This window comes from Pteropus medius, unplaced genomic scaffold (genome assembly GCF_902729225.1).
Source record: "Pteropus medius unplaced genomic scaffold, Ma_sr-lr_union100, whole genome shotgun sequence".
NCBI classification, from domain to species: domain Eukaryota; kingdom Metazoa; phylum Chordata; class Mammalia; order Chiroptera; family Pteropodidae; genus Pteropus; species Pteropus medius.
In genome coordinates this window covers 1,317,820-1,328,636 of record NW_024350923.1, presented here as the reverse complement: position 1 = coordinate 1,328,636, position 10,817 = coordinate 1,317,820, and the positions used below count along the sequence as shown (strand labels likewise).

General features: G+C 67.3%; 1 protein-coding gene across 1 annotated transcript in view; it reads left to right on the top strand.

Moving 5' to 3' along the window:
• TRPM5 (transient receptor potential cation channel subfamily M member 5) overlaps positions 1–10,767 on the top strand; it is a 16,435-nt gene extending 5,668 nt beyond the window's left edge. The window contains exons 11-27 of the mRNA XM_039840325.1: positions 736–854; positions 1,181–1,474; positions 1,537–1,677; positions 1,786–1,909; positions 2,230–2,375; positions 2,755–2,867; positions 3,022–3,114; positions 3,225–3,483; positions 4,648–4,766; positions 4,935–5,067; positions 5,165–5,339; positions 7,984–8,137; positions 8,650–8,831; positions 8,960–9,092; positions 9,538–9,610; positions 9,966–10,032; positions 10,301–10,767. Of these exons, the coding sequence (XP_039696259.1) occupies positions 736–854; positions 1,181–1,474; positions 1,537–1,677; positions 1,786–1,909; positions 2,230–2,375; positions 2,755–2,867; positions 3,022–3,114; positions 3,225–3,483; positions 4,648–4,766; positions 4,935–5,067; positions 5,165–5,339; positions 7,984–8,137; positions 8,650–8,831; positions 8,960–9,092; positions 9,538–9,610; positions 9,966–10,032; positions 10,301–10,407 (2,432 nt within the window). The 3' untranslated portion in view covers positions 10,408–10,767. The remainder of the gene's footprint in view (positions 1–735; positions 855–1,180; positions 1,475–1,536; positions 1,678–1,785; positions 1,910–2,229; positions 2,376–2,754; positions 2,868–3,021; positions 3,115–3,224; positions 3,484–4,647; positions 4,767–4,934; positions 5,068–5,164; positions 5,340–7,983; positions 8,138–8,649; positions 8,832–8,959; positions 9,093–9,537; positions 9,611–9,965; positions 10,033–10,300) is intronic.
• The last annotated feature ends 50 nt before the right edge of the window (positions 10,768–10,817 follow it).

The following is a 10,817-nucleotide window of genomic DNA, read 5'->3' as shown; positions in this document are numbered from 1 at the left end:
AGAGAGACGCCGTGCTCACCTGGGCAACACACATCACAGCGAGAGTGATACGGACCACAGTGTCTGCATGAGGTCGACACGCACATCTGTGAGGTCTGTATTTGGCAAGTTTCATGTTAGATATATTTTAACACAATTTTAAAAGCTAGTTAGTCTTCAGGTCAGTGGCTTTTAGTATATTCACGAGGTTTTGCATCCATCGCTACTAATTCCTCCTACGTTTCTGTCACCCCAGACCCTGGCAGCCACCAGTCTGCCTACTTTCTGTCCCTACGGATTTGCTTATTTAGGGCGTTCCCAATAAGTGGGGTCATACAACTCGTGGCCGTTCCCTCGCACGACGTTCTGAAGGGTCAGCCACGTGGCGGGGTGTCCGTGCTTCGCTCCCGTTTAAGGCTGAGTAATAGTCCCCGGGGGAAGGGCCACATTTCATCTCTCCGTCGGTGGACATGGGTTGTCTCCCCTTCTCGGCTTAGTGGGCTTTTTGTTGGAGACGCGCACGTGCCATGGGGCTGGGCGCAGGCCCAGGGAGGGAGGGGCCGCTCGCTGTCCCCGGCCTGTTGGCATTTCCGCCGGTGCCACCGGCACCGGCTCCCAGGGGACTTGCAACATCCTGTGCCCCTCACCGTTACTCAGAGGGTGTGAACCGGGGCACAGTTCCAGTAGCCACACCTAGAGGAGCCTCCGGAGGGACGCTGGCCTCGCCCTCATCCCGTCTGCCTGCTCTGCCTGCAGCCTGCAAGAGCCACAGCCAGGAGGCGCAGGACTACCTGGACGAGCTCAAGCTGGCCGTGGCCTGGGACCGTGTGGACATCGCCAAGAGCGAGATCTTCAATGGGGACGTAGAGTGGAAGGTGCCCTGCCCGCCCTGGAGCCCCGTTTCCGGCCAACGGAGGGGGCAGGCGGTCTCCCGAGGGCCACAGGCGGGTCCATCCTCTCCCAGGGCAGGCAAGGCACACCCCAGATTGCCACATCGCTTACCACCTCCCAGGCAGGACGGGCCGAGCTATCTCTGGTTGTGGGCCCGCGCCAAAGCCTCAGGGACTGTGACACGCTCGGCGGCCCTGAGCACTGCCTACCGGTGCCTGCCCCACCCAGAGGGCCGGGCTGGATGACCGAGCTGGGGTCGGTGCCGGGGGCCCCCCTCACGCCCCCCTGTCCTGTCCCCGCGGCCGCCCAGTCCTGCGACCTGGAGGAGGCGATGATGGACGCGCTGGTGAGCAACAAGCCCGAGTTCGTGCGCCTGTTCGTGGACCACGGCGCCAGCGTGGCCGACTTCCTGACCTACGGGCGGCTGCAGCAGCTGTACCGGGCCGTGCCCCCCAAGAGCCTGCTCTTTGACCTGCTGCAGCGCAAGCACGAGGAGGGCCGGCCGGCGCCGCAGGCCCGGGGGCCGCCCGCCTTCTCCCTGCACGACGTGTCCCGCGTGCTCAAGGACTTCCTGCACGACGCCTGCCGGGGCTTCTACCAGGCGGTACGCGGGGCGGCGGGGGCTGGGGCGGGGCCGCGCCGGAGGCTGACACCCCTGTCCTGCAGGAGAGGGGGCCGGCCAGAAGGCCCGCTGGCCAGAAGTGGCTGCTGGACCTGAGCCAGAAGAGTGAGAACCCGTGGAGGGACCTGTTCCTGTGGGCCGTGCTACAGAGCCGCCACGAGATGGCCACCTACTTCTGGGCCATGGTGAGCAGGGGCCTCGGCAGCTACATTCGCCCAGCCGGGCTCCCTGGCGGCGGTCCTGGGGCTAGGGGGCCGGGGACGACGGGCCGGCCTCCTCGGACTGTCTCCTAGGGCCAGGAGGGTGTGGCAGCTGCTCTGGCCGCTTGCAAGATCCTCAGAGAGGTGTCGCACCTGGACGTGGAGGCCGAGGCGGGCCACAGCACGTGCCAGGCCACATACGAGCAGCTGGCCCTGGGTAAGCCGGGGCCTGGCGTCAGACCGACCCCACGGCAGGGGCCCAGGGTGACCTCGGTGGCCCTCTGGGCCTGTGGGCTCCTCCCGGGAGGGACTGGTGGCCAGGCAGTGGTGACCACGCAGCCCCACGCCTTTGCAAGTGCGGGGCTCTGTGGCGGGGACGGGAGATGCTCAGGGTGACCGAGGCTCCCACGGTCCTGACCAGAGACGGAAGGGCCTGGTGAGGAAGGTCGGCATCCACGTGTCACAGGCCTGGCCGGCCGGGGCGGCCCCCCGGGGGCGGGGCGGGCGCCCGGTGCCAGCGGCTGGTCCCTCGGGCAGGCCTCTTCTCCGAGTGCTACAGCAACAGCGAGGACCGCGCCTTCGCGCTGCTGGTGCGCCGCACGCGCGGCTGGAGCAGGACCACCTGCCTGCACCTGGCCACCGAGGCCGACACCAAGGCCTTCTTTGCCCACGACGGGGTACAGGTGAGCGGCCAGCCTCGCGGAGGGCTGCCGGGGTGAGGCGGGCAGGCAGACAGTAGGCCGACCTTCCCCAGAGAGCAGCTACCGTGCCCCCGCGCCCCAAGACCCAGCCGTGTAGAGTGGGGGACACAGGAAGAGGGTGTTCCATTCCTAGAAGGCACCCGCCCGCTCCCTCCGTGGGCCCCATGGCCTTCCCACCTCGGGTCTCAGACCCCGAGCCTGGCCTCCTTGCACCGAAGGCTCTTGCCCCCCAGGATGGGGCCCCAGGAGGCAGGGCTGAGGGGACGAGGTTTCGGCTGGGCCCTGAAGTGCCCACCCGGCCCAGGGTGCAGTGTGGGCAGCGGTGTGGGGCGGGAGGCCAGCACCGCTGCCTTCGTTCCAGGCCTTCCTGACCAGGCTCTGGTGGGGGGACATGGCCTCGGGCACGTCCATCCTGCGGCTGCTGGCTGCCTTCCTCTGTCCTGCGCTCCTCTACACCAACCTCATCACCTTCAGGTCGGTCGGGGGCGGCTGGCGCAGCACCGGCGTGGGCTCCACCTGCATCCCTCCCTGCTGCACCCCGCACTTCCTCGATGGTTGGGTGCCGGGGGCCAAGTGGGCACCACCGGCTGTCCCACCCATGGGCCTTCACGGTCCTCTGTGCTTGCAGTGAGGAGGTCCCACTGAGGACAGGCCTGGAGGACCTACAGGAGCTAGACAGCCTGGACACGGAGAAGAGCCTGCTCTGCAGCCCGGGCAGTGGGTAAGGGCCAGCAGGAGGGTGGGCGGGGCGGCAGCTGGGAGGCTGGACTCCCTCCTGTGGGACACCTGGCCACTGCCTCACCGCTGGCCGTGGCCTCCTCTGTGATGCAGGGTGGAGGAGCCGGCTGAGGCCCCGAGGACTCAGGGCAGCCGAGGCCCACGTGTGGCCTTCCTGCTCACGCGCTGGCGGAAGTTCTGGGGCGCGCCTGTGACCGTGTTCCTGGGGAACGTGGTCATGTACTTTGCGTTCCTCTTCCTGTTCACCTACGTCCTGCTGGTGGACTTCAAGCCACCTCCCCAGGGGCCATCGGGGCCTGAGGTCACCCTCTACTTCTGGGTCTTCACATTGGTGCTGGAGGAGATTCGACAGGTCAGCAGTGGGTCCAGCTCATTGCGCTCTGATCCCACTCCAGACTGGGCCCCGATCCCACTCCAGACTGGGCCAACCCCAGCTCCAGACTGGATCCCACTCCAGACTGGGCCCCGATCCCACTCCAGACTGGGCCCGATCCCCTCCCGAACTGGGCCGACCCCAGCTCCCAGGCTGGCCCCTGATCCCCTCGAACTGGAGCTGACCACAGCTGCAGACTGGGCCTCGATCACACTCCAGACGGTTAATTCACTCCAGACTGAGTCGATCATGCTCCAGACTTTACCCCCAATCCCGCTCCAGACTGGTACGATCTCCTCCAGACCCGATTTAATTCCGCCAGACTGGTCGATCATGCTCGAACTGGACCCTGATCCCCACTCCAGACAGGGCCAACCCAGCTGCAGATTGGGCCCCGATCCTATTCTAGACTGAGGCCTGATCCTGCTCTGAGACTGGGCTGACCCAGATCCCGAGCCCAGGCCTCGATCCCCTCCCAGGCTGGTCGATCTGCTCAGACTGGGCTCCCGATGCCCACTCCTGACTGGCTGTGATCCCCACTCCAGACTGGGCCTACCCCAGCTCCCAGACTGGGCCCCCCATCCCACGCTCCAGACTGGCCACTGATCCCCTCCAGACTGGGCCAACTCCAGCTGCAGACTGGGCCGATCCCTCCAGACTAAGTCTTGAGTCCCGCTCCAGACTGGACCAGTCCCTCCCAGACTGGCCCCAGTCCCCACTCGGGACTGGGCTGACCACAGGTGCAGACTGGGCCTCATCCCACTCCAGGCTGGTCCCCAATTCCTCCCAGACTGAGTCCCGATCATGCTCCAGACTGGACCCCAATCCCCTCCAGACTGGGCTACATCGTTCCAGACAGACCCCGCTAGTCCCTCAAGACAGGGCACGACCACAGCTGCAGATTGGGCCTCAAACCCACTCCAGACTGGTCCCCAATTCCACTCCAGACTGAGTCTCGATCCCGCTCCAGACAGAGCCCCGATCCCACTCTAGACTGGGCCTCCATCCTGCTCCAGACTGGACCCTGATCCCGCTCCAGACTAGGCCCCGATCCCTGCCGATCCCAGCCTCGTCTGGCCAGGGCTGTCTCCAGCGAGGTGGCAGCCCAGGCAGCTATCAGTGGACTGTCTGGCCCCCTGCCAGGGCTTCTTCACAGATGAGGACGTGCACCTGGTGAAGAAGTTCGCGCTCTACGTGGAGGACAACTGGAACAAGTGTGACATGGTGGCCATCTTCCTGTTTGTCGTCGGCGTCATCTGCAGGTCTGTGGGGCCTGGGGTCTTGCGGGGGCAGCCTCGGGTGGGTCGGCGGGCAGGGTCGCCTTCAGGATGGGTCCTCCTGGGGACTCAAGACTCCTGCTTGCCGTGTCTTGGGGGAGCGCCTTCCCCCGCCCGGCTCCGCGGCCCGCCCAGCCCGCTTTCCCCCGCCAGGATGCTGTCCTCGGCGTTCGAGGCCGGACGCGCGGTCCTCGCCATCGACTTCATGGTGTTCACCCTCCGCCTCATCCACATCTTCGCCATCCACAAGCAGCTGGGCCCCAAGATCATCGCTGTGGAGCGAATGGTGAGCCCTGGCCTGCCCCCCACGGCCCTGGGCGGTCGGCGACGCCCCCTGCTCTGACCCCGCCGGCTGCTGATGCTCCTCCCCCGCCCCGCCCCAGATGAAGGACGTCTTCTTCTTCCTCTTCTTCCTGAGCGTGTGGCTCGTGGCCTACGGCGTGGCCACGCAGGCGCTGCTGCACCCCCATGACAGCCGCCTGCAGTGGGTCTTCCGCCGCGTGCTCTACCGGCCCTACCTGCAGATCTTCGGGCAGATCCCGCTGGACGAGATCGACGGTCAGCACCAGCCCGCTGGGCGGTGAGGGGGCTGGGCGCGGCGCTCCAGCTGGGCTGTAGTCACACTGAGTCGTGCACCAAGTTCCTTCTGTAGGACCCTGGACACGTGGCCCTCAAGAGGGGCCTTTGGGGGGGCTTACGTGAGACCCTGGCCAGGAGCTGGCTGAAGGCGGGGAAGTCCCTGAGGCCAGTCCCCACACCCTACACACTCGCACAGGACCAGGCCACAGAGCCCCCCGCCTCGGGCCTCACGCTGGCGGCTGGGACATGAGGAGGCCTTGAAGTGGGCAGGGGCTGGTCTCCTGCGGGGCTGGGGGGACAAGCCTTGCTTTGGGGTGGTCTGTGCCAAGTGCAGGGATGGGCAGGTGCTGTGGAAGTAGGCAGGGGCCATCCCAGCCCGTACCTGACCATCGCGTGGCGTCTGGGCCCCTCCAGCTGGCCCCATGTCCCCGAGCCTCTGCCCTCCTGCACGGCCCTGCTGGGCAGCCCATCTCCCTATGACCTGTCCATCCACCAGAGGCCCCACACCCAGCCCTGGGCCACTTGCGGGGAAGGCCTCTGCTGCCAAACTGTCCCCGAGACCACTGCTTCTCTTGGGGCCACCCCAACATGGTCACGCATGGCCTGTCTGAGGCGTGGTGCCCCCAAGCCGGCCTCTGCACTGGGCGGAAGGCTGGCGGAAGTCCCGAGAACGTCTCACAGTAGGCACAGTGCTGGAAGCCGACCTGCCTGATGGTGGGTTGCAGGGGACAGGGACACCAGTGCAGACCCCTGGGACGGCTGGGCTTCAGTGAGGAGGAGGAGAGGGTGGGCCAGTGTGAGAGGCCCAGGGCACCAGCCCAGCGGGACACTCCTGGGCACGGAGGGGGGGCCCCCAGGGGGCCACGGGACAGTCACTGGCACACCGTGTGGCTGAGGTCTGACCCAGACCTTCGCAGCTGATGAGGCAGGAGCTTGCGGTAAATGTTTGTTAAGGGGCCAGCAGGTCATGGGGGTGGGCTGGCGGGACGGGGCGGGGGGTGCTGCGCCGCCACGGACACTGCCACCCGACTCAGGGCTCCTCGAGGCCTGTTTCCTTAGTCCTCCACCCCCCACTGTGACTCCCCCGTGTTTGCTCGGCCACAGGCACCAGTTTTCCAGGCCATTAGTTTAAACTGGGCTCTGCTGCCCTCACCATATGGCCTCTGCTGAGGGACGGTGCCATGACCCCCGACACCGCCCCGTCCACACAGGCCCCGGGCCTCCAGTGCTGGGTGGTCTCTCCGGCCACAGTAACCACATCTGTGGCCTGGCCGGCCCCAGCCCCAGGCTGGAATGGGGATAGTGATATAGGATGGGTCACCGGGGAGGGCGGAGGGGTGCAGACTTCCCGTGGGGTCCACACTCTGAGGGCTGCCTCAGAAAGGCTGGCAGCACCCCGTGGCCGAGTGGCCGGAGACCCACAGGGAGTCAGAGAGCAGCGTGGCGGGGCCAGCTGTGAGCCTACTGTGCCGCGGGGTGCGGGGTCCACCGACAAGCCGAGCAGGGAGCGGGGACTGAGGCTCGGGTGGCCCTGCCCTGCGGGGCTGGGCCCAGGGTGCCGCCCTGCTCTCCCCGTGCTGGGTGGGAGCCGGGCCTGAGCCCTGACGGCAGGCAGGCTCCTCCCTGGAGCCCGGGCCCAGGGGCCACTGGACTTCCAGCCCGGCCACATGGCCCCGTGTCATGGTGGCTCAGGGTCTCAGGGCCACGGAGCTGCTTTTATAGACAGATTGCCGACTTCGCACGCTCGTGGCCAGGCCCACGTCGGCCGCCTGGGCGGAGAGACGGGAGGGTCAGGAAGGAGCCCGGGCCAGAGCTGGAGAAGAAGGCGACGGAGGGGGCCGTGCGGGCCGCAAGGGCCCGCCCCCTCCGCACACTCGGTCACTCAGGAGAGCTGAGGAGAGGGACGTCCCAGTGACGGAGACACGGCCTGACACACGTGCGTGGAGGGGGCGCGTGGGCAGACACGGGTAGACAGAGACCCCAGGGGCGCCTGGACTCAGTCACAGCACAGAAGCCTGTGCAGGCGCCTGCACACGGTCACACACACGTCCCTCTTAATAAAGAGTCGCCCTGCGCACCCAGGGCCGTCATGGGCCTGCGTGCCCACCCGCTCCCATCCACTGCTCCCCACTCCCTGTCCTGGGGTCCAGGGCTGGCCCTGCAGGGATGGAGGCCTGCAGGGGGAGCTGGAGCTGCTCCTCAGGACACCCCTGACCAGGGCATGGCTCAGCCTGAGCCCAGGTGACACTCCCTGTGGCAGGCACCCCGAGAAGTCCTGCATGAGAGACACTGGCCGCCCTTGCCCAGGCCAGCCGTCCCCGAACTGGCTGTGAGCACAGCCTTGGGAGTGGGGAGAGGCAGCCAGCAGACACCCGGCCTTCTGTCCCCACCCCAAGGGCCGCAGCGCTGCCTCGGGAGCCTGTGGCCGGGGCTGTGACGACAGTTTGGTGGAGGGAGAATGTGGGGCCAGTGCCACTAGGCTGGTCATCCGTCTGGCTGACTCAGGACTGTGGTGTCCCATGTGGGGACATTCAGTACTACCACCAGGTCCTCTGTCCCGTCGCTAGCTGAGGGCCTCTGCCCGTGGCCGCCCTCGCCACCCCACAGCGCCCCTCCCTTTCAGAAGCCCGCGTGAACTGCTCCACGCACCCACTGCTGCCTGAGGACTCGCCCGCCTGCCCCAACCTCTACGCCAACTGGCTGGTCATCCTCCTGCTGGTCACCTTCCTGCTGGTCACCAACGTGCTGCTCATGAACCTGCTCATCGCCATGTTCAGGTGCATCCCCCACTCGTCCACTTGCGGGTGGCCCTGGCGACCCCAGCTCCTGGTGCTCTGGGTCCTAGCTGTCCCAGCAGGTAGAGGCCTGGATGTGGGGGGCACCCCAAACACTGTCTCTCCTTCCGGCAGGGACTGGAGGGCTGGCAAAGGAAGGCAGGTCCCCAGGAGGTGGTGTGGCTCTTGGTGGGGGCAGGGGCGGGGCGATGCTGTCCGAGTCCCTGTGCATGCCCCCTTCCCTCCCCCGCCCCCGTCCCCCACAGAGGGGAGCAGGGCCTGGGTCTGCGGAGGCTGAGGCCTGCTGGTGTCCAGAGCCTGGGCTCATGCAGCAGCGCGGGGGGCGGGGGAGGAGGGACTGCCCTGAGGAACCCCCACTCTGACACACCCCGCACAGGGCAACCGGCAACCCAGTGATTTGAAACCGGCCGGTGAAGGGGTGGGGGCCCCTTTCTCCAGGCGGCACGAGGTGGGGGGGGCGTGCGCACCCCGCCGCCCACACGCCCGCCCCGCAGCTACACGTTCCAGGTGGTGCAAGGCAATGCCGACATGTTCTGGAAGTTTCAGCGCTACCACCTCATCGTGGAGTACCAAGAGCGCCCCGCCCTGGCCCCGCCCTTCATCCTGCTCAGCCACCTGAGCCTGCTGCTCAAGAGGGTCTTCCAGAAGGAGGCCGGGCTGAAGCGGGCACGCCTGGGTGAGGCCCCGCAGCCCTGGGCGAGCGTGTGGAGGGGCTGGGGACGGGGCGTGAGGCCTGCTGGGTAGGTGAGCGGGGCTGCGGGTGGGCCCCCTGGGAGCCGGACTCCTGCCGCGCCGCCTCCCCAGAGAGAGACCTGCCGGAGCCCCTGGACCAGAAGATGGTCATCTGGGAGGCGGTTCAGAAGGAGAACTACCTGAGCCAGCGGGAGAAGCAGCGGAAGGGCAGCGCGGAGGAGGCGCTGCGCAAGACGGCTCACAGGTGCGCGGCGCCCCCGCCCCGCCCCGGGATCCGAGGGGGGAAACGGAGGCCGAGAGGGCGGGGCTGTGTCCGACTGTCAGGGACGCGGCATCTGGCCTCCCGGCCATGACCAGGGCTCCGCTAGGGCCTTGCCTGCCCTACGTTTGGGGGACAGGTCCCAAGTGGAACCCCAGCCCTCCCACGGGCCCGCATTGCTTCCTGCCTGCGGGCAGACAGCCCTGGCCTCTCTGGAGGCTGCTCAGCTACCACCGTGTGCAGGGGGACGCAGGAGCACCACGGACCAGACCGGGGGGAGGGGGGCCAGAGCACCCCACTCCCCCAAAGAGGCCTCAGGGACCCCGAACCCAGCTGAAGGGCTTGAGTGACAGGGGACAAGGGCAGGGCGCTCGCCAAGGTCAGTGCCCTGCGGCCATCAGCAGCCGTCTGCCCACCTGCTCTGCCGCAGGGTGGACCTCCTGGCCAAGCACCTCGGGGGGCTCAGAGAGCAGGAGAAACGCATCCGGGGTCTGGAGTCGCAGGTAGGTGGCGAAGCAGACACCAGGGCCGGCAGCTCTGCCCCCATGTCCAAACCAACACTGGGACAGGGCCCTGGGCGTTTAGCACCCGCCCCTACCCCGCCCTCCCAAAGAGGCTCTTGCGCTCAGCACCCCCCATCCACTCTACACGCACATGCGCGCGCGCACACACACACACACACGTACACGTACACGGCTAGAACTTCGCTCTCCAGCTCCCTCCTTCAAGTGCAGCCAGAGGGAGGCCCTGGGCAGCAGGACTCAGGCAGGACAGGAGGTGGGAAGGCGCCCACACCCCCTGCTGTCCTGAACTCTGGGGCTCAGCCGGGGGCCCCCCGGATGCCTCTCTCTCGGACAGGTCAACTACTGCACGGTGCTCCTGTCCTCCATGGCCGACACGCTGGCCCAGGGCGGCGCCTCCCCCAGTAAGTGTGTGTGTCTGGGGAGGGCTGCGTGAGGGGAGGGACGTGGGACTGCGCTCTGTCACCTGCCTTCCTGTCTGATGGCCCTTGTCAGGCCACTGCCAGCCAGGCAGGGGGCTATGGCCTCGAGGACCCCTGAGGCTCTGCCTGAGGTCAGCCGTCCCCACCAGGGCCACCGCGTCTCATGCTCCACTCTTGGGGGCTCCCCCTCTCTTCCCGGGGCCTGTCTCGCTGGGCGCCCAGCGGCTGAGTGGCCTTCCTTCCCCACCAGACCCTTGGAACTCGGGCAGCGGGAGCCGACAGTGTGCTGCCGACCACGGAGAGGGCCTGGGTGGCCGGGAGCACCCAGAGGCTGGTCCGCTGCCTTCAGATATCTGAGCCACGTGGCTGTCGGCACAGGGCGTGCCCTCCCCAGAGCCCAGGGCTGGGCCTCTGGCCAGATCCGGTGGCCTCCCTCAGCTGGGGAACTCGGCCCTGCGCAGGCCTCTCCCCGTGGACAGAGCCTCGGGACCAGTTGGCCGGGGCCAGGACGGCAGGCACCTCCCATCTGGGGTCAGCGGTCTACGGCCCACAGCTGTCCCCTTCCCCCCCTGTGTATTCTGCTAAGACACTAACCTGTTACTGAAACCTTAGTGCCCAGTCTCTGCCTCTCAATCCTGGGACCAGTGTTCAGTGTGTCGGCTCCCATCCCCGAGCCCCCAACAGCTCGCGTGAATGCTGGATGGTGTCCAGCCTGGGGAAGTGGCCCAGGACGCTGCCCCCACCCCAAAAAGCTGGTTTATCTTAGA